Source organism: Zootoca vivipara, chromosome 1 (genome assembly GCF_965207765.1).
Source record: "Zootoca vivipara chromosome 1, rZooViv2.hap1.1, whole genome shotgun sequence".
In the NCBI taxonomy this organism is placed as follows: domain Eukaryota; kingdom Metazoa; phylum Chordata; class Lepidosauria; order Squamata; family Lacertidae; genus Zootoca; species Zootoca vivipara.
In genome coordinates this window covers 122025684-122049543 of record NC_142582.1, presented here as the reverse complement: position 1 = coordinate 122049543, position 23860 = coordinate 122025684, and the positions used below count along the sequence as shown (strand labels likewise).

The window sequence follows — 23860 nt, the reverse complement described above, 5'->3', positions numbered from 1 at the left end:
GCAGCAATAAAACTGCTAGCACATTTGCATAGCTAAACAGGGTAAAGTTATTCCCCTAAAATACACCCACACCCAGCCCATGCTGCAAACACTGTGACCTGCAACTAAATGGGGAACCACAAGAAACACAGCAAAGGCTTTCTACCTTCTCTTCAAGTTTGCACAACAAATCTGTACCTGAAAGATGGGGGAGAAACCTGCTGTACTCTTACACAGAAGGCTGTTCCCTCACCACAAGACAAACCCCCAAAGAAAAAGCCCATGTAGTTTAATCTTTAGATAAGCAGAACTGTCAACATCTAGCCTTAGAGTCTATGTCAGTTCCTGATCTGCGTAGGGAACACTTAATGAGGTATTGAAAATGCAGTTACTGCAAAGTCAACAATGTTTACACACCCTACTGAATGAACAAGCCATGCTAGAGCAGGCAAAAGCACATCAATCGAAGCATGCTACTTCTGGACCCAAAAAAGCAGGGAGTTGCATATATTTTTAATGTGCCACTTGTTTCCCTGACAACCAGCATGAAGTTGGCAGAACACCTTGAGCCTAGTTTTTAATTCCACCAAGAAAACTTTTTTTTTGAACTGGAGCCCCACAGGCACAAACAGTAAGTGGATGACATGCAGGCATGGCCAAACTTGGCTTTCCCGCTGTTTTGGGACTACAACTCCCATCACCCCTAGTTAACAGGACCAGTGGTCGGGGATGGTGGGAATTGTAGTCCCAAAACAGCTGGAGGGCCAAGTTTGGCCATGCCTGCTAGAGGTATGAGTGAGCAATCATAGGGTTCCCACTTGAAGAGTTTTCCGGCTGTTGGTCACATGCTCCAAGCCCTACCCATTTGTGGGTGCAGCTTGGGACCAATGAATGAGAAGGAGTAGTAGTTTGGATTTGGAGTTTGGATCCCGCTTTATCACTACCCGAAGGAGTCTCAAAGCGGCTAACATTCTCCTTTCCCTTCCTCTCCCAAAACAAACACTCTGTGAGGTGAGTGGGGCTGAGAATGACAGCCACATTGAAGTCCTTCCCTAAAGTAAGGATAATCCTTACTTCAGCTCTCTCTGCATGTATTTTTGTTGCTTTAAGTGACCGCAAAGCAATGGAACAACAGCAACAGTTGCATTACCAACAATTTTCTAACAAAGTCAACTCTGCAAGCAGAGCACTTGACATTTTGGCCCACAATACTGCACTGAAGAGGAAAGCCACTTCTAACAGAAAGTTTACTGGCAGTTCCAATTACTTGTCCTACAAAGTCGCTGCTTTACATTACGGCTCACAGAAAAGCATACGCAGCATGACAAGAGACCAAGATGGCATTTTGATTGACATCTTATGTTGACTGAAGGCCACTTCTCACACTGCGTTTCAAAAGCAAAGAACTCTCCTCCATTTCTTTGGAGAGAAAGAAGAAAAAGAAAAACATGCAAACTATTTTGTTTGAGTAATACATTTATCTGGCCCCCAGCCAGACCCGTGAACTTCAAAACTGCAGAGAAGTTTTGGCAGTTCGTGGTTCTGGCTGGGAGCCAGATGTGCATATTACCCCCCCCCATTCCAGAAAGACATTTGCATGCTTTTTGAAAGACATGAGCTTTATCCTGTGTATTTAAATGGTAACACGAGACGTAGACCTCATTCCTCCCAGATGCAATGAGGAAAATCAAGATCTTCTGAGACCAAGATTTGGGGAATAACCAGACTTCATAAATCACAATGAAACTATTAAAGTCTATCCCATTTGCCTTCACTTTTATTCCAAAAAGCAAAAAAAGTAAATAAATAAAAATGCTGGTCTATTGTATTCCTGTGTGCTCCATCTACATTCAGTTCATTTCAAGAGTGATGTTTCAGCAATAATCGTGCAAATTTGCAGATTGTTAGTGTGATCGATGGGTGCAAGGGGAGTTCTTGCTTCGGACTTTAAAACAAACAAACAAACCAAGAGGAGCATAATAACTTATTTGCTGGATCAGACCAAGGTCCATCTAATGTCCAACATCTGTTGTCCAGATGCTAGTGAGTACTCAGAAGCAAGACAGGAAATGGAGATGGATGTGCAATCTCTTGAACGTCCAAATGGACTAAAAACATAAAGCCAAATGGTGCAGAATGTGACTGGGAAGAAGCGGAGCAGCATTGCTCGTTCAAAATGGTACCAGATCACATACCCCCAACAGGTGCAAAAGGCACTCAAGTCTACAACTACAGTATATTCAATATGGTAAGTATAAGAGCAATGATATGAAAGTGCTTTCAGGGGAGGGGCGATTACATTTTAACAGATAAAATATATTTCACAGCAGGTGCTTAAGAAGTGCAATAATCACAATGGAATGGCTATCTTCCGAATACAAAATTCAGAAAACAGAGTGGCACAATTTGGTGCACCATGTGGCAAGAAAATGCCATGAAATATGGGCTTTAAAGTTTTATTAGAATAAACTCATGCTTTGAATACAGGAGATAACATTTCAGGTGATTGTGGGCCTTTTCTAAAAGCTGGGGGGGAAATTCGGCCAGGGGATGTTGAAGAATTATATCTGATCTGGCTATCCCATCTTTGCAGACTTTTTGAGTCCCAAAATGCATCACACATCGCATTATATGCAGGGGAACAAGCTTGCATGGGGCCAGAACCCCACCATATATACAATGGTACCTTGGTTTACAAACACAATTGGTTCTGGAGGTCTGTACTAAACCTGAAGCGTACTTAACCTGAAGCAAACTTTCCCATTGAAAGTAATGGAAAGTGGATTAATCCGTTCCAGACAGGTCCGCAGAATACTTAAACTGAAAATACTCAAACCGAGGCGTACTTAAACCGAGGTATGACTGTATGGACTATTGGAGGGGCATTTTGTGGTTTGCTTCAGGTTCCAAAATGTATGGGGCTGGATGGTATTGTGATAACCAGAGCGAACTTTGAAAGCAATCTGGGTTCCAACCACTATATGGTTGACATCCTTTCTCTATGATTAATCAGATCCACTTTCTTGGAAGTTTAGTCCCATTGAATTCGGTGGGACTCACTTCTGACCATACAATTGCTCTGCCAGACACATGAGCAAGTCACACCAAAACACACACAGAGCACACCAGTGGACAAACCTCAAGCTTTATTGGGCTATGCCTGGGAGTCTTCAATCATAACACTGGCATTTTCTGGACCAACAGCCAAATGGCTTACTCAAGGGGATACTTAAATTATTCTCAGATTTATAGGTTTTAATGGGCACTGACAGCAATAAACGATGCGTTACAAATCATAGCTGCGCTGGCGTGCCAGGTGACAACGGAGTTTTCTCTAAATTTTATGTTGTGATGTAGTAGTTCTGAGCACAAAGGGAACAACAACGAAAGTTTCTAGAGCAGGCATCCCCAGACTTCGGCCCTCCAGATGTTTTGGACTACAATTCCCATCTTCCCCGACCACTGGTCCTGTTAGCTAGGGATCATGGGAGTTGTAGGCCAAAACATCTGGAGGGCCGCAGTTTGGGGATGCCTGTTCTAGAGCCTCTATCCCATCGAGAGCCTTCCATTTACACAACTTCAGCTCCAATAGTTTCAATGGGACTTGGGCATGACCAATTTACACAGGATTGCACCTGACCTTCTAAGCAACTGGAGACAAAAGCAATATTAAAATTAAAGCTCAGAGTATTTAAAAACCAAATTCTCCACCCAAAATTATTCACATTGTCATTTGTTTCCCATGACAACCTACATGAATATACTTTAATGGCACAAACTCTTCTGAGAGCAACATGGCAATATGTTGATAGTTCTGGAAGAACCCATGTGAAATTAGGGGTGCCTAAAAACCAAAGTAGACATTATAAGGTAAACACAGAGTTATCAACCCTGGATGGGGGGTGTTCAAGCCTTTCTCCAGCTACCAATTATCTCCTTCAAATACACCTCTGACCATTTTTTACTTCACCGCCCCTTGAGGCTATGCACCAAAACCTTAATTAGTCCGAAGATGGGGGCCTGCATTGAGCACCCAGTAGAATGTCAGTGAAATCAATGGGATTTACAGCTCGCTCACTATAGCAGCATGAGGAGCTGAAGCCAGAGTGGAAGGAAGTATGCTGAGAAATACGGGCTTCCTCAAAGTTAGTGCTGGTTCCAGGTTTTGGAACCTGAAGATGGCCCTTAGTGGGGCCTGAATGGACCTTGCTTCCACCTGCAGCTAACCACTCGTTTGCCCTCTCTCTCTAGGTCCAACCTGTACACATGTCTGAATAGAGAGGAGACGGCAAATGGGTACTGCTGCTCACTCTACTCCCCCTTGTTAAATCCACACCCACGCATTTAAGGCACTCTTATACCAAATTTAAGTTATGGAGAATCCTGGGAAGTGTAGTTTGTGAAAGATTCTGGGAACTGTAGGGGTGTGAAGTCAGCAGCCATAACAAAGTACAATTTTCGGGATTCTCTGTTAAAATTGCAGAATATAGCTTTGAATGTCTGGTGCAACTGCAGAGAGAAGCAACAGCAAGGAAGAGGAGGAGGAAGAGGAGGAGGAGGGAGGCAAAGAGGCTCTAGAGCAGGCATCCCCAAACTGCGGCCCTCCAGATGTTTTGGCCTACAACTCCCATGACCCCTAGCTAACAGGACCAGTGGTCGGGGAAGCTGGGAATTGTAGTCCAAAACATCTGGAGGGCCGAAGTTTGGGGATGCCTGCTCTAGAGGCTGATGACAGGGCCCTTCCAGAGATGGAGAATTCTAACATAGGGAGCCAGCAATTCTAACATAGGGAGCCAGTGTTGTATAGTGGGAACTGTGCTAGATTTGGACCGGGGAGACCCAGGTTCAAATATCCGCTCAGTCATGAAGCTCACTGGGTGACCTGGGTCAACCACACACACACACACACACACAGAGAGAGAGAGAGAGAGAGAGAGAGAGAGAGCCTAACCTACCTTACAGGGTTGTTGTGATGATAAAATGGAGATTGGAAAGCGAACCAGTACGCTGCCTTGAGCTCCTTGCAAGGAGAAATGGTAAGAAATGTACTTAACCCAATAAAATAGCAAATATCCCTGATGCCAACCCTACTGGTAACGAACCAATATATTCAATGAAGTGCTTATGAGCACCTAAGTAGCTATCTGGAGCCCGGCCATGAAGTCTAAAGTGCTGGGTGCATTTATTTGTAAGTGCCAAGGGTGATTAATAGCAGCAATAACAACAGGAGAGGCAAGGCTGCCGGGAGTCCCACATGGAGAGCGCATGGGACAAAGGCAGTCGGCGGCACTGAAACCACGCTCCTTTTTAATCCTGTTGCTGCTATGAATGATAACGTGGGAGACGGACATAAAGTATGTTATTACAGCATCATCTGTAATGCAAAGATTAACATCTCTCCTGCAAACAGCACCCAGGGGCAAGCAAACAAAGTCGGAGCCACTGAGGAACCAGGCCGGCCTCCAGGCTCTACAAGTGTGTATATATATGATGGATGCCGAAACACTTTCTATCATTCCGCAGTAAGAAACAAATATATACATATCTAGCCACAATGAGCCGCAGTCGGGGTTTTATCGCTCAGTCTGTCAAGGCTGTCAGCCCCAGAGAGGCATTACAATAGTTAAATATCTAATGGTACCGAAGAGCCGGAATGTCACCAATAAGAGAGAGAGAGAGAGAGAGAGAGAGAGAGAGAGAGAGAGAGAGAGAGAGAGAGAGAGAGAGAGAGAGAGAGAGAGAGAGAGAGAGAGAGACTAAACAGGTGCACACTGTCACATTACCGCCCGCTTGGAAAGTCACGATTATCACTTTAACTATGGAATGCTACAATCCCCAGGGAAGCAAAAACCCCACCCCCCTCCAACACAACAGCTGGTGCTCCCAGACCTGGAGGGGAGAAGGGGAGAGGGCGGGCAGGCGGGGAGATATCGAGATCGGCGCAAGGAACGAGGTTAGAGAGGGGGGGGGATGTCAAAGGAGGAAGTGGGGGAAAAGCTGGCTGTAGCAAACAGGCCAGGGTTTTTGTTTTGTTTGTTTTTTTGAGATCACACACCCAAACGTCGGTAGAGCGCAGGGTGACAAAGAGCGAAAAATAAAAATGGAAGGTGCAAGAGAAACGAAGACCTCTGGTTGAGGAGAACCTCTGAAGATGAGTTACGGGAGTTGGGGTAGGGGCTTGGGGAGAGAGCCCACGCTTCAGATTTTCAGGGTGGTAGCCACGGGGGTGTGGGTTAGGGTGGGCAATTGATGGTCTGGCTTCATCACTAGCCTCATCTGTAGATTTTCAGTTTTCTTGAATCTTGTCTCTCCTTCAGGTGTGTCCACTCTCCCAGAGCAGAGTCCAGGAAGGACCAGCCACACTGCAGACACTGCAGAAGGAAAGGAGGAGGTGCGAGGCAATTGGTTTTTAACGTCTACCACTATTTCCCCAACAAATATTCTATTTCATTTTATGTAAACCCACTTACAAGTTTGTCTATTAAGTGGCACATAACTCCTGTAATTGGGACCTGCTTGAGGGCATCTGGGTGGACTCTGGACTAGTTGGGCCACTGGCAAGATCCAGCAGGCTCTTAGAATCATAGAACTGTAGAGCTGGAAGGGCTCCCCAGGGGTCATCTAGTCCAACCCCTTGCAATGCAGGAATCCTGCCCACGGCCATCCCTGGTTGGGCTTGAACCACCATCCTTCTGGTTAACAGTCAGGTGCACTAGCCCATGCACAGGGGGGCTTCTAACATTCTTAATAAATAAATGAATAAACAAAAATGTGTACAAGCAAATCTCTAGCCCAAGAAGCACAATAATTTGAATTAAGTAGTAAATCATTTTTGAGCAGAAGAGGGGGGAAAGGGGGAGGGGGGTTCCTACCTAAAGGGGGCCACCCAAACAGGCCACTGAAGACGTATTATGCCAAGGCGCCACAGAATGTTAACTATTGGGAGGAGAAAACAGAAAACCGGGGCGCAGGGGGCTGGAGTGACAGGAATCTGAGCGGAAGCACTCAGCGCTGCAACATTTTGTTGCACTTACTATTGTCTGCTGCCTACTATCCTTGGCAGATGCTGATCAAAGACTCTTTCCAAACAGTGATTTTACCAAAGCCATTTCCCTTCCCCAGGGAAATGGAGTTGCGGGCTGGACACGATCTCGCCCCTTGCGCGGGTGTAGCTAGCCCCCGCATCATAGGGAGTCCCCTCTGCGCCACGCCCTAGGCCGACCAATCCAGCATTTAAGCAGCCCGCGGGCGGGAATCCGGCCCTTTTTTCTGGTTCCCACTCGCGCAGTTCTCCCTCCCTCCCTCCCTCCCTCCCTCCCTAAGATTAGGCTCTTAACGCTTTGACCTTGCTATGGACCTCGGTTGGTCGCCTGTTGAAGGGGCCTGGTAGGAATTTTTTCCACTTGGCAAATTGGCACCAGCCATTTAGTTTTTCGCCTACCTCGTCACAATGCAAGGTTTTTTCGGTTAGGCGTTGGGAGTTTTTGGTTGAAGGTGAGGAGAGGTAGTGGCCAACACCTACCCCTCCTATTTCAAGGGTATTCTGTTAAAGGAATCCAGGGGAATTGGTGTCAAGTGTCTTTATTCCAATATAAGGGGGGGGGGGTTCGGAGCCTTGCCACGCAATTCAGTTTCACATTAGGCATGTGGGGTAAAACGACTCCTACGTCTGAATGCAAGTAGGGGGAACCACAAGAAAAGTAGCGCATGAAGCAACAGGAACGCTTCTCTCTAGTTGGACTAGCTTTCCGTAGGCAGGGAGTTACTGAGAAAGGGGAACATTTTCCCTTATGTGATCTAAAGTGAAAAAGCCCCTGGAGGGTTGTATCACTTCCCTCTCCTGAATGTGCAGATCCAGCCCCTGAAAACATTTCAGTTTCCATCCTGTTCCCTTTGGTTTCTATCCTGCCGGTGTTTAATAAAAACTAAGTATTACTTCACTTGCCTTAAGGACCTGTACAAATTAGGACTGCCACCTTTTTGTTTTTAAGAAAACAGAGCAGCCCTGCCCTTGATGGATGATTGACACAGTGGCAGTCTCAGCAGAGCACCTGGGCTGTAGCGCTGGGTTCGCATTGCACTGCAAAGGGTGCCTCTATGTGTGTGTGCGCGCGCGCCTTTGGCTTAGTCTAGGATTACCTTTTCGCTGAGATAGGCAAGCGCTCACAGCGCAGCTAATAGAATAGGCTTCCAACAGCATTATTGCGGATTCCCAGAAAGAAAAGGAGAAATACTCGTGCAACTGAGCCTGTTGAGCAGAATGGAGAGGGAAGCGTAATAACAATTATCGGCATTGGAGAAAAGAAAAAAAAGGCAAGACTGTGGCATGCCCAGAAGTCCTGAAACACTGTCAAAAGTATTACGCCTCTGAACACCAGTTGCAAGGAATCACAGGTGGGGAGAGGGCTCCTGCGCTCAGGTCCTGTTGATGGCTTCCCACAGGCACCTGGCTGGCCACTGAGAGAACAGGATGCTGGGCTATATGGACCCGTGGCTTGACCCAGCAGCATTCTTCTTATGTCATTACTGAATGGCTGGAAGTGGTGGTGGTTTTACTCCCTTGTGAAGCCGACTTCAAATATTCCCATTTTACAGAGGGAGAGGGAACGAAGGCTGAGAAAGTGATGGCTGCACCACTCACTCGTTTACAACTCTGGTTGGCTGCTGAAACTCAGCCTCCCAGTTCCAATGCACATTCATTTCTTGCCTTTTCCTTCCTTGTCCAAACCTTCCTTCCTTTCTTTTCTCCTGTCGCCACACGCGCACAATCCTCTTGCTCTCTTTCCCAGTCTCCTAACTGCAGCCACCAGCCACACATTCACACACCTTCCTGCATCCAGATTGAGCTCATTCTCTTACGCCGGTAGCCCCTCTGATCCCATTGGCTCCACATGCCCCCTTGTTAACCCCCATCTCCAGTTTTGGATTGACTCTCCCATTCATTGCTGCAAGCCCCCCTCCTGGCTGTTCTTTTCTGTTCCGATGCCATTTGCTCTGGTCTGAAATTGCCTGCTTCTCCTGTCCGTCCCTCCCTCCCTCCTGCCTGATCCCTCAGTCCCCCTCCTGATATTCAGTCTATTAACCTCCCTGACTTCTCCGTGGTTGTCAGCCTTCGCAATCCCTCCCTTTCCCCAACTGCCATCTGCAAACATGTTCAACTCGAGCCCTCCCACTCCTGAACGTCTCCTGCAGGTCCACTCCCCACCTAATCTCCCTTTTCTCCTCCACTACCACTGTGCCTTTGACCGGTTATTATTCTACATATCCTCTCTTATTTGATTCGCCTACCCTCAGAATATAAACTCTTCCTAGCAGGGAGTTCCTCTCCTCTACATTCATAAAGCACTGTGGAAAATGTGCAAAGCTGCATTAGAGAGGTTAAATCGCTTTTCCGAGACTCGTTGCTGGCTTCCAAGTTAGGCGCAAAAAGCTTATTCAGATTAAGCACTGTTCTCCTCTCCCCGACAAGTGCTAACATAAAACAGAATACAAGCCAGGCAAACATTATTCTGTTTGCTGTTCATTAGGGAGAGACGCCACTTGAGTGCCACAGCAACGAAGAAAACAAGGGCCATGCACAATGAAAGGAGATGGCAATTTCCAAACAATCATGCTGCCTTGGCTAGCTGCTCTCTGTCATTCCAAGGCGCCAATGAACCAGACTGTGCATGCAACCCAAGAGTGACCACACTTTTAAAGGCCTCAATGCGTCAGTGTGCAGTCCAAGAAGAACCGCCTAAGATCTTATGCACGGTAGGGTACAACCCTCTGAACAACCCAAGGGATTTAATGCGACAGTGCAAGAGGTCCTGGGCAACATGTCTCAGATCATACGGTACAACTGCTTAGGAAGGGCTCTGATGCAGGAGGAGGGAGTGACAGAGGAGGGGAATGAATGGCGGGAACCTGGGTTGGAGGAGAGGAGGTCTCCCTCCCCCCCCCAATCAGTCGCATTGGGAGGGGGAGCAGGGATGTCAGTTCTTACCCCCCCCCCCCAAAAAAAAACCCTTTCGGTACAGTGGAGTCTCGGTGAAGACTTGGGAGGGCCTGAATTAGCCAGAAGAGAAGACACAACAAGAGGTGGCAGCGACTAGACAGGAGCCCAAGCAGGAGGGCGCAGTCTTGTCACCTAGAACCAGGTGCTGCCTTCACAGATGAGAGCAGACCCACTCACCCTGACAGAGCACATGTTTGCAATCCCCACATACCTGCAGTGTGAATGAGTTTCATAAGAGCCTTTAAAAGCTTGGCAGGCACGGCAACTTGTTGGGACATCTTCATTGCTTCTATCCAGTTCTGAACTACTTGCCTTGCTCCTGAAATGTGACTCCTTAGCCCAATGTCTGCTGCTGAGTCTGTACCATTACATGCCTGAATAAGGTATTTTTTATTTATTTGTTTATTTTACTCACAAGTAAGAGCCTCTGCTTGTTTGTTTGGGGAGGAAGCCAGGCCAGAATTCCTCAAGTCCCCTTGCAAACACAATTAGCACAAATATGAGTCCTGTAAAGGCCTCCAAAGACCTATGCATCCACTGTGGGTATGCTTGGCCACTGTAGAATATGGGATGTTGGGCTAAATAGGGTTTATTTTTGATCCAGCAGGGCTGCTCTAGCGTAATACCAAGTATTTTATCTGTCACCTTTCAATCTTGTCCTATGTGCAAAGGAATCAGAAGGCTGTTTTAGCTACACAACAACGCTTCAAGGTAAGGTGAATTGCCCAAGGACACACCAGGAGCTTCACACCTGAAGGGGGAGAACACAGGCTTTGTACAAAAAAGATCCCCAGGTCCCCAGCATCCTTCAGGTATGGCTGGGAAGTATTTCTGCCTGAAACTCTGGCGTGCTGCTTCCAGCCAAGTGTTGACAATGCTGAGCTAGATGGACCAATGGTTTGACTTGATGATGTTCCTAATCCAGCACGATAGTGAATGTTGCACCTTAGGTCCAAACAGTGTATATCCAAGTGTGGCGTTTCCTATGTCTTAAGAGTTGATTAACCCACTACTACAGACATAGCAGACAGGTGGTGAGGCCCCTTGCAGAATTTTAAACATGTGCTCATTGAAGGCCTTGCTATTGCTAAACTAAGAAAGCACACAGGTATAGAAAAGAGTTTCGATCTCATCCCCTCCCATTCCCAGGGTCGGCCCCATACATTTTGGAACCTGAGGCAAACCGCAAAATGCCCCTCCACACTAAGGAAGAAGAAGAAGTGAATGAAGATCTACCTCAGGAACAAGTGGGGAATAAAGATCTACTACAACGCGGGTGGCACTGCGGTCTAAACCACAGAGCCTAGGGCTTGCCGTTCGGAAGGTCGGCGGTTTGAATCCCTGCAACGGGGTGAGCTCCCATTGTTCGGTCCCAGCTCCTGCCAACCTAGCAGTTCAAAAGCATGCCAAGAAGTGCAAGTAGATAAATAGGTACCGCTCCGGCGGGAAGGTAAATGGCGTTTCCGTGCGCTGCTCTGGTTTCACCAGAAGCAGCTTAGTCATGCGGGCCACATGACCCGGAAAAACCGTCTGTGGACAAATGTCGGCTCCCTTGGCCAGTAAAGCGAGATGAGTGCCGCAACCCAGAGTCGTCCACAACTGGACTTAACGGTCAGGGGTCCCTTTACCTTTACAAGCTTGTAGAGGCAGCATTGGGAGGGGGACTGCCAATGAGACGTCAGATCCGGCCTCCAAGGAGGGTGCCACAGCTATCACTGCCACTATAGCAGCAGCCGCAGCGGCAAGCAAACTTGGGAGGCTGGCTCTACTGCCCCTGCAGATTCTGCCACCTGAGCCAGTTGCCTCACCTTGCATCATGTGTGGGCCGGACCTTCCCATTCCTGCCTGATCAAATAGGTACGTGAAGACGAAACACTCCATCCTGCTTTGTCTGCAGTACAGTGAAAGTGCAGGTTTTCCTTTTTGAAGGCACAGGAGGAATTTTGTGCACAGGCGGATTCTAACTGAGGTACTTGACACCCTTTCCACCTGCGGTTTTCATGCAGCAAACCATTTATCCGGATGCACCTCCTCCGCACAGCAAGAACCGAGATCCATCGTACCTTACCCTGCAGAACTTTTAGCATCGTCTAATGCCTGGCAAATCACATGGGGATTGCATTCAGAAGACATTTTCGTCATCTTAACATGGTGTCAAAGTCACCCTGGGCTGGCTCGACCACATGGTGTGAAAAATCTGCCTTTTGTTTAACAAGCACCCCTCATTTAAAGAGACTTCCCCGTTAGCACTATTAGCAACACTTAAGGACCACCATATAAACTCCCACCACCACCAAAAGTCTATGCAGGTTCGCTGCACAGCCTCCAGAAATTCTACATGCAGCACTGTTAAAAGGGCTAACTTGGTATCTGATGAGTCACAGAATCCATTTGCTTCTAGTGACCTACTTAACTACTAACCCAGTTATCTCTTCTCCATCTGTCAAGACGGGTTTTAAATCATGCCAGCTCTGTGTGTGCAAAAGCTGCGGTGCCAAGTTATTCCCAGAGGGACCGGGGGGCGGGGGGGGGGGCGCTGAGCAAATGTTTCTAGCTATTAAATATAGAAAACTGGAGGACTACATCAGCAACTCAATGGAGAAACAATGCCTACATTTAACAGCTAAGCCAAGACTCAGGATGACAGCTTTCAAAGATTTAGCTGCAAATATTTCTAAAGCAGGCTATTTTTAAAATGCATAGTACGTCTCCATACACTTTTTCCCTTCCCTCCATGAAAATTATGAAAAGCGCTGATCATCTCAGAATAATCAGGTTTAACAGGTTAGAAGTAATATATGCTTCTAGTATCCTTAATACATCATAACCTCCTTTCGCGGAATTTGAATCCCTGTCATTCCAAACTACTGATTTTTTCCTCTTTTTTCTTTTTTCTTTTTAGGCTGATGCTTTTAACACGTTTCTATGGTTACTACCCAAGGTCACATCACAGAAGCCTGGACAGCAAGCGGTTCAGAAAGACAAAAGGCAGTTCACATCCACTGCTGTATTAAATAATGTATGAATGTTAAGGCACTCACGTTGTGGAGAGGGGGGGTAAGGGGGGAGGCGAAAAAGAAAATTGTATGCACACCTAAGTCCAGGGGTCCCTGTTATCCAAGGCAGCACATGAAGTATGTTAATGATTTAGAGTGTTTTGATGAATTTTCTTTTGGCACAAATGCTCAAGAATATATATATATTGACCTCAGATCTGCATGGGCAAATCGCTGAAAAATCCGAGAGAGGGATCTGCTGGAATAACTATTTTGCTAAGGACACTTTAGCAGAAGAAGATGAAGGAGATTCCTTGCTGGAGGTACATATGGACCTGCCCCAAATTTCCTTTCGGAAGTTGGGCATCCCGGTCTCATGAATGTTTCCTTGGAAATAAACCCTAAATTAAATGGGGATTGCTCCCAGTTTGTAGTCTTAGTGCTCACACCTGTAAGAATTATAGTCATAACTGAGATAGAGGAGGACTTTCCGCTCCAGACCAAATGACCTGAAGCTGTTTTTGCCTGTTCTGAATAGTTTTGAGTCTCTTGTTCAAGTTGTTGGTCGTTGACATAATGCAGGTCACATAAGCCACGAACACCATATAAACGTATGGTAAATAAATACTGTGTACCATAATGCATGAGTGAACCAATAATTGGCTAGTCCTATATCTGAAAGTGGTTTATGTTATGTTTAGATATACAGTATCAAGGATGGGGAACCTCAGACCAGGTGCCAAATAAAGCCATCTGGGACCTTCTGCCTGCTTCTTGGGACTCTGCTCAGACCATACACATCTCTCCAGGGTGACACGACTCACTGACCCTTCTAAAGTTATTCTGCCTGGCTGGGATGGGTTCCTCAATTGCAATAATGCCTCTTTCATGTTTGGATGGAGATGCACCTGTATGCACCTTTGCACAATCCCATGTGCAATCCCAGCGTCTCCAAGGTGGCCTGGGAGAAATGTCCCCGTCTGAAACTCTGGAGAGCAGTTGTCAATCAGGTGATGAAGAAGAAGGAGTTAAGGATATCGACGAGCTGGAACATGTGCAGAGGAGGGTGACCAAGATGGTCAAAGGTCTGGAAACCAAGCCTTATGAGGAATGGTTGAAGGAGCTGGGTATGTTTAGCCTGGGGAAAAGAGGAGACTGAGAGGAGATATGATAGCCATCTTCAAATATCGAAAGAGCTGTCACTCGGAAGATGGAGCAAGCTTGTTTCCCCCTGATCTGGAGAGTAGGACTCCAACCAATGGATTCAAGTTACAAGAAAGGAGACTCTGACTAAACATCAGGAAGAACCTTTCTGAAAGTAAGAGCTGTTTGACAGAGGAGCAAGTTACCTCGGGTGGTACTGGATTCTCCTTCCTTGGAGGTTTTTAAGCAGAGGCTGGATGGCCATCTGTCATGGATGCTTTAGCTGAGATTCCTGCATTGCAGGGGGTTGGACCAGATGACCCTCGGGGTCCCTTCCAACTTTACAATTCTATGATTCTGTGATTTTTTTATTTTTTTTCCTTACCCAGCCTTCACCCAAAGATCCCACAGTGGGTTAAAACAGTAAGACAATACTGAGCTAAATGGACCAGTGATAAGGAAGCTTCTCATGTCTCAAAGGTAGTCAAGCCCCCCCCCCCGAACCTCCTCCCCCCCAGCTCCCCAGTTCACAATAAACAGCAAAGCGAACCATTTATCAGAACTAAATGAAGCGCCTGAGCCTTGGAAGAAAAACACATTAGTCATTTAGCAGTTGTGCTAATATTGCAATGCTCTTCTTCCCATTTCATTAGGGGCACAATGTTCCAATGGCCTAATCATATGCTCAGTCACTGCTCAGCCAGTATCCTGAGACATGACAAGCTGTCTTGCTAGGGCTACACTTGATAAGGTGCCTGCTCTCCCAGTCACCTCAATTATTGACTGTATTTTATGGTCAATCTAATGGCCAAATGCTTATCAGCAAACCATCAGGTGCCTGTAATAGGAGAGTGACCCCCAGTTTATATGTACCATTAATGCTCATTAGTGAATAATTAGATTCTTTAATCCGCAAACTCAGAGGCATGCAAATATGACTGAGCATTCTGGTTCTAGAAATAAGTCTACTAAATATTTCCTTTGAAGATAAAACGTCCAAATACAGTTCTGGGCATTTGAACACTAAGGGCATGAAATCTGCAACACGGCAGGTGGTTTCAAAGAGATTTGTCCTATCCGGAAAGAGATTTGAGGTTGTTGTTTTTTTAATCTCTGAAATTGTAAAAGAACATTTGTAGCTAAGTGGGGAGAAAGCATTTGAGTAAGGCAAGAAGATAAAATATTTCTTAAGCTGGTTTTCAACATCCCACTTTACTCTCTCAGCATTCTGCCACATTCTAGTGACACAAGTCACAGTATGAGGCTGGGTAGATAAAGGTCTGGAGTTTTGTAAATAACATACAAAAAGGTAACAAACAATTATATTTAATTACAAATAATGAAAGTTAGTACCTTCAAAATAAACTTCATATGGATGTACATATACAGCTTAAATGCACTTTCTAGAAGCATAAAATCCTATCCCTAGAGATTCTTAACGCCTTTTTTATGCATTGCATCTATTTATATATCCACTTGTTCCCAAATACAATAGAAGCCACATTAGCTGAGCAGTGAAAGCTCTCACCTCTCTTGCTCTGAGATCAATTTATTTTTCATGCTCAACAATGGCACCTATAGAAGTCTCATCCACAATTAAAATTAATTTGTATGCATTATTATGATTACTGTTATTGATATATATTTATTTATACCCCACCTTTCTTCCCTGACAGGGACTTGTCTACGGATAAAAATAAGAACAGCTAAAAACATAGAAAAATAATTATCTATTAAAGAACCATTAAACATTGATAGTGGTGGTGGAGTGTAACTTTTATACTAAACACGCAAGGAAAGGGAGCAAACAATCACCTCTCCCAAGTCGTCCTGCTTTGAGCTCTGCTGCTTTGAACCATTTTCTCACATTGGGTATCAGAGTTAGGTTGGGATAAATGGCTTACAGCAGTGGGGAGTGTTAAAGTAAGGAGCCTTACAGAGTCACAACAGAGACACCAGCATTTAAAAAAGAAGAGGAAAAAAGCACAAGGTCTTGTTCTTAATTCTGCCCAACTTGGACCCAACCTTGTTTTCTTTTTTATTATACCAATATCCAACATTTCCTCCGTGAAGCTCAGGTATACTGTATCCTGTCCTAACCATCCCTGATTGTATCTGCAGTTGAAGCTTATTTGGCGAGTACAGATTCGAATCCAGATCTCTCCTCAGTCCTCGTCCCCTAGTCTAGCCATGAGGTCACGCTGCCTCTCAGTGAGCATTCTTTGCTCTTTGATCCCAAGCTGTGCATTTTTGAATGTTCACCCCACTTCCAAGATCCTTTAAAACCTCTTTAAATTCCCAGCAAGCACCTTTCGTGGTAGACAGGATTTGTGCCCTTGCACCTGTGAAAACCAGGACCCTCTCTTATTGCATCTGGGCCTCTATCTAACATCTTAAGATTTTGACAAAAGAAACTCTTTCTTCTTGTGCCAGTTCCTTGATGGGAAAATGCTGCTTCTGCCAAGCTCTGTGAGCCCTTCTCAGCCAGAAGCATCTTCCTGATTAAGGAACGGGAGTCTGGGGTGGCATTTGTCTTGCATTCCGACACTAGACATTCCCTTCCATTGAGAGAGAGTGGAATTTGGGGGAGTTAAACTCTGTCTCAAATTTTGTTTAGGTGCCAGATTGTATTATAGCACGTGCGCGAGACCAGGGGAAGACTACGCGCTTCCTCTTGAGGCTAATGAGTAAAAATATCAAAGTTAAATGTAAGAGTGTTGCATAATTAAGCCTGATGAAGTTGAGCAACCACTTTTAAGCAAGGACCCTTGAGTCAATATGCAAATGCAGCCTGCGTACATTTCACAGAGCGTAACAAAACAAAATCTGCCCAAGTTATGTAACAGCTTGTATGCGCTATCTACAAGAGATAGAATCAGTGTGAGAAAGAACAAAAAAACAGAAGTCCACAGGAGTAATGTTGGAACCCGGCAATATCAGGTATCCCAGTAGCTACAGAGAGAAGTGGATGGAAACACAGGAAGCGGCTTCACACCAAAGCAGATCACTCGGTCCTTGTAGCTCAGCACTGACCATACCACCAGAGAAGGAAAGCTCTGATCCGAAACCTCTGCTGCTTTGCAGGATATCTTCGGGAGAAGAAAAGGCTAAAGAGTACACCTTACACCAGGGTTTCCCAAACTTGAGTCTTCTGCTGTGGCCGGACTACAACTCCCACCATCCCTAGCTAGCAGGGCCAGGGGCCACAGATGATGGGGACTGTATTCCAAAAGCAGCTAGAGACCTAAGTTTGGGAAACCCTGCCTTAAGCAAATTTGGAGTGGAGTCTCTTAAGACAGTTGGGTGGCGCCTTGTACGTCTGCTTCCGGCAACTCCTGCAGCCAAGCTGGTGCCAAATGTATTGCTCTGCTTTCCTTTGGTACACATTAGGAAGGCCAAGAAGGGAAATATTGCCATCTGGGCAGCCCAGGTCTTCCATGCACACTGCCCGGGCTTCCCTTCGGTGCTGCTAACACAGCAGTTTGACTTCACCCCCAGAGGCGCCCTCCATTGTCTCTTAAGACAGATGAGCGGCAACTACAAGCCTCTGCTATGAAAATATCTAGCCTTACTCATGGAACTACAGTTCCCAAGACCGCTGAGTGTAAAGAGAATTACTGTTTGTCCACGCACACCCCTGTCAATGAGTGAGAAAAGAAAGCACCTTTGTACATGCTTCCAAAACACAGCTCCCACTTTTCCTGGCACAGGTAAGCAAGATTTCCAGTAGAGAAGCAAGAGGTGGAAGGTGCCTACCCATTGCTTTTCCGCTACAACTCCACCCTGCTCCCAACCCACAATCTTTTCCCCCAGCAGAAGTTGCAAGCTCATGCTTCCATTGCATAGTGATCCCATTCATTACCCAAGCAATTCTCCTGCCCGAGTTTCCATCTGCAACACCAACACCAACTGTCCAGTAAGCGCTTGGTTTGCGGTCATTTTATACGCAAGAGCAACTATGTAAATCGTAATGGTGAAAACTACCTTATGAAGAATGACGCTGCAGCTGAAGTCCCTGCAGAGACGCCGGCCGGGGCAACCAGACTTTGAGAAGCCAATGGGCCATTGGTCCCAGTTTGGTCACAGTTGTTTTGCCCTGAGGTGACTTGAATATTGGAGCCTTCCCTTCCGCACTCTGCTGCTGTTGCCTCCTGAGGAAGAAAAAGCAAAATTAAAAACAGGGAGTTGTAAATATATTAACTTAAGACTAATACTACTTCCACCCACCTGAGAACTGTGGGCATGCAATTGGGTATTTATTTAACTTCATTCATATACCATTATTATTATTATTATTATTATTATTATTATTATTATTTTATTTCCCACTATACCTGACTCGCACAAAAGAGCAGTCCATTAAAAAAGTATCTTGCTTCAAGACCAGCATAGATTTGGAGTTGCTCCCACGAAAAACGGCCACTTCCTTCCTTCTCCTTTTCCTTTCCTACCTCCCATAACTGCAAGTGCACATATTATTTTTTTACACAGCTGTTCTGTGCGACAGCACTTCAAATGAGCGGTTTTAAAAATACACCTACAACCGCAATGAACGTTTCTTCAGAAACAACCAGTAGAAAAAGGGCAGGCCACATCCTTCCCTTTGAGCTGGTGGAAACCATGATGATAGATGGCACCCATCGAAACATCACCACACAGGTGTGTGTTTTTTAATAATAATAAAAACAGCCATGCACACACAATGTGCTTCAGTATGTTCACAATTGGGTAACATGCCATTTCATGCTGAATGTCTTTCCCTTATTGGATTATCTGCAGACAGGAAAATCAGAATTTAGTGCTGCCACGTGGATGAAGAGGATGTCATGTGGACGCAGAGAGAGAGAGAGAAGGAAGCAGCCAGTGTGGTGTAGTGGTTAAGAGTGGTAGACTTGTAATCTGGTGAACCGGGTTCGCGTCTCTGCTCCTCCACATGCAGCTGCTGGGTGACCTTGGGCTAGTCACACTTGTATGAAGTCTCTCAGCCCCACCCACCTCACAGAGTGTTTGTTGTGGGGGAGGAAGGGAAAGGAGAATGTTAGCCGCTTTGAGACTCCTTCGGGTAGTGATAAAGCGGGATGTCAAACCCAAACTCTTCTTCTCTTCTCTTCTTCGTCTTCTTTTTCTTCAAATCCATGTTGAACTCCCACGTGAATGAGCCACAAGAGACAGGATGACTACCTGTCTGGGAGACTTCAGATCTCTTACTACAACCCATACTACCATATTTATTTAGTACCTATGCTGTGTGGGACACAGATATTAGGCAATTCCGGCCCAGGAGACTACAGAACTGGGATGAGGATAGGATGTCAGGGAAATGAAATGATGAGAGAGGATGACAAAGGATGACGAGGGAAGATGACAGCATCAAACAGCAATAGAAGTGATAGTGACTGTTCAGAAAACACTAAAGATGTGGGTTTTGACAAGGGGCTTGAAATAAGAGAGGAAGACACCTTGATCAAATTGATAGGAAAGAATTAAAGATGACTGCAAGGCTGTGTTTCACAAAGACTGCCTGCTGCTGCAGACTGTTGGCTTTTTCGACAGCAACTAAAAACCCATTTATTTTACCAAGCTTTCCGTGACTGAATTAATTTTTATGGGGCAGTTCACAGCATTTGTCAGTTTTGCCATGAACCTTATCCAGATTTGATTCCCGGTGCCTATCTTTTATTTTAGTGTATTATTACGATATAGTTTACATATTGGTTTTGTATGTTTGTAGCCAGCTCCGGGGGGTGGTTACAATGGATAGAAATTCCCCGAATAAACTAAAATAAAATAAATACTATTTCCAACTGTAACTGCACAGTTAGGCTCCGGTGGACTGAGCAGACAAGACCAATAGAGGGTCCAACAGTCAAGAAGGCAATTTATGCTGTAGAGGGAAATAAGGGGCAGATGGAGCTTGGCAACCTTGGCAATCTAGGAGAAGGAAAGCTCTGGTCCTAGACCAGGCATCCCCAAACTGCGGCCCTCCAGATGTTTTGGCCTACAACTCCCATGATCCCTAGCTAAGACCAGTGGTCAGGGATGATGGGAATTGTAGTCCGAAACATCTGGAGGGCCAAAGTTTGGGGATGCCTGTCCTAGACCTCCAGTGCGTTGTGCGACATCTTTGGGGGAAGAAAAGGCTAAGGAACAAATCCTACACAAATCCAGAAAGCAGTACATAAGGACGTTGGACGGCATCCTCTTTACGCTACTATCTGGAAGGCCTCATCAGCAGGTCTTGGGAGTCCTACCAGCACAAAGATTTGGATCAGGTGACTTGAATGGATCATCTAAAGCAGTGGTGGGGAACCTGATCTAAGCCCAACAGTCCTGTAAGATGTTTCCCAAACCACCACGTCTGCCTGACAAGCCGTTTTGTCTTTCCTATATTCTGTACCCAGCCACAATAATAAGCAATAAAAAAGGAAGCCATGTCGGCAAAGGTCCATGCTGGACAAGGTTAAAACCATGACCAGAGGCAGACAAGAGGAATAAAACGGAGACCCTTTGTTATAGGTAATGCACTGTTAAACTGCCTGACAAGCATGAAAACATGGAAAACGATAAGCAGAACCCTTTTTGTTTTACGGCATTATTCGGTGGCTGGCAGAACGGTTTATCTGCTTCAGTTATAACTGTCAGGAATTATTTCTCAGTCGCGCATCATCTACAAGCACTATCTGTTTTAAGAGGAACAAACCAAGCGGGCACATTTGTAGCAGCTTTCCACATGAGCAGCCAAAAGAACCGAGTAAAAACATTGATTTCTTTTTGGGGGGTTGGAGGAGAGAGACACCTACAAACAAACAAACATATAAAAGCCTTCACAGATACACACCACATTTCATATAACTCACATTTTCACAAATGTTTTCATTCTCAGAGGAGATAGCTACTTTTATTATTTTTATTTTTTTAACCTCCTGCAAAGCCATGTGTGCAAATGGATCTTTGCCTGTTCTGGCAACCTGATTTGGAACACACGCCCAGTTATACAAATACCTAGTTATTTATATTGAGGGCATTGTGATTAACTTAAGACAACCCTTCCGTATTTAACCCAGAGGCGTTCTACAGAGATGATGCTTGCAGCTCCCGCCCAGCTTTCTAACCTCAAAGCTACAGTCTCTCCAGCCACAATGAAGTCTATCCACTTAGAACTATAGAGTTGGAAAGGACCAAATCTACTCCAACCCCCTGCTTCTCCCCATATGATCAGACCCGGACCCTGTGCTTGTCATCCGAGGTCCTTCTCTATGTCCCTCCATCCCAGAGAGGTTCAGAGGGTGGCAACAGGAGAAAGGGCCTTTTCTGTAGTGGCTCCCCGATTGCCGAATGCTCTCCCCAGAGAGGCTCGCCTGGCGCCATCATTACATGTCTTTAGATGCCAGGCAAAAACATTCTTCTTTACCCAGGCCTATGGCTATTAAATAATCTACAGCCTGGGAAAGTGTGGAGGAGAGGGCTGTTATTATTATGACTATTTTATTATTAGGCTGCCTGTCAGTATGCTTGTTATTAGGTTTTTATTAGGTTTTAATCATTGGTGTTCTGTAATGCGCTTGTAATGTTGTATACCGCCCTGGGATCTTCTGAAAAAGGCCATAGCTGCCAAGTCTCCCGTATTCCCCGGGAAACCCCCGTTTTCCAAGCTGTTCCAAGCTGAAAAAAACGGATTTTTTTGTTTTTCCCCGGTTTATTCTGGCGCAGTGGCCATTTTGGAACTGTGCAGAGCATGCTCAGAAGCGACTCTTGATGCTGCTTTGCCCAGTTCCAAAATGGCTGCAGTACGACTTCCGGTCTGCTACTTCCGGTCCAATCCGTTATTTCTCCGACAGGAACTTGGCAGGTATGAAAAAGGCCGACATATAAATTAAATTAACAACAGCAACAGCAACAACAAGGTCTGCACGTCTTTAGGACAGGCACCCCCAAACTGCGGCCCTCCAGATGTTTTGGCCTACAACTCCCATGATCCCTAGCTAACAGGACCAGTGGTCGGGGAAGATGGGAATTGTAGGCCAAAACATCTGGAGGGACGAAGTTTGGGGGTGCCTGCTTTAGGACATGCTAAAACACTCTGGAGCCTATTTAGTCCATTATCCAGTTTCCTACCACAGCCAACCAGAAGTGCCTGTGAAACTCACAAGGTGGACAATAGCCATCAAAGTGGACAAAAGCATATAGCCATCATGACTACCAGTCATTCATAACCTCATCCTTTGTCTTGATTTCCCCCAGTGCAGGACACTATTCATGCGAATGTAGAGATCAACGCAATTCATTTTAAAACTATTTTGAGGAAGGACTGCTAAAAGTAGAGTCCAGGAATTCGTTTTAAAAATTCTTAATTAGAGGAGATGCCACAATACATATTTGTAGCTAGGGTTAACGACTCCATGAATGGTAATGGATGATGTTTCTGCCATCTGAAATACTACTCTGACATTTCAAACTAATTAGTTAAAATAAATTTAGGCAAAAAGAGACAGCGTTGCAATGAAGCACAAATGCAATTAAATACTCCCCGGGATGCCACCAAACTTTAAAATCCACGATGCTATAGATCATGTTTTACAACCGTCTCCTATGGTGACATGCTAGATCTTTTCTATAGTTAGTTAAATGCACTGCTCTGCATCTATTGCACAGAAACATAAGCCCTTTTTTGTGTGTTACTTGAGTGAAGGAGGCGTCACACAATTACTGGGAGTTGGGGCCATACTCTTGGCTCCAGCCTTGGCATGGGGCACTAGGGAGTGTCATTTTTAGGGGGTGAAGTGTACTTTTTGCAAATTTCTTCAGTCAGAGGTCTTCAAAATACGTTTTTGGGTGTGAGGAATTCAAATCTGCTATTTTTTCTGATTGGGCATTTAGCTTGGTAAGCCTACTTTTGACGAAGAAGCACATAAACTGTTTTTGGAAGACCGAATAATTTTAATTTTACCTTCTGAAAATGTCAGGTAATGCTAAGTTAATAATAATAATATAACTGCAAGTTTTTGGCAATCATTTTTAATTATTTCTGGGCATTTTACACACATTTTACTTACCAAGCAAAACTAAATTATGTTTAACCAAAATACGTTTTGAATTCCCAAGTCATGCTAAAACTTTTCAGCACCCCTCATTTTTGGAATTTGAAGGTTGAAAAATTCAAACACGCTCTCTGTCCAGATCCACATGTTAACACGGTCATCTGTAAGCCTATACAAAAGTGGTTGCTCACGTGTAGCTTTCACCACTGCATACAAGCATACTAATACATGAATGACAAGCCATGTGCCTGATTCCAGAGGAACCCCCATTCACCAGTAATTACATAATGCCCCCTTCAGTCAAGTAATGAGTATAAAGGGGGCTTTGCATACACACAGAACCTTCTGAGCTAAAGACCAGATCACACCATATTCTCTTGTCCCACTGTCATTTCTGACTAAACAGGAAAACCAAAGGAACCTGTTTACCAAATGCAATAGTAGGGCAGACATCTCCAGTGTCAACAGACATACCTTTATCACCCCAAAATATGCACAGGCCCATACAACAATGCCTAAGCAACTGCCGAGAACAAAACCTAGTTCTACAAGCCTGGTTTGTATCAACGGAAAGGTTTTTTCCAAGTGTGTGTGCATTGATTGCTGAAAGAGGAGGGGAAATGGTTTCGGGCTTGCCAAGATAAATTAATTAGCGAAATAACACATCTACAGATGATCCATATCACTCCACTAAATCTTTAATTACT

The 23860-nt window shown here is 45.3% G+C and overlaps 1 protein-coding gene across 1 annotated transcript in view; it reads right to left on the bottom strand.

Annotated features, from left to right (window-relative positions):
- Positions 1-23860, bottom strand: part of KIF26A (kinesin family member 26A) — a 140328-nt gene that overhangs the window by 47902 nt on the left and 68566 nt on the right. The window contains exon 4 of the mRNA XM_035105016.3: positions 18100-18266. Within this exon, the coding sequence (XP_034960907.3) occupies positions 18100-18266 (167 nt within the window). The remainder of the gene's footprint in view (positions 1-18099; positions 18267-23860) is intronic.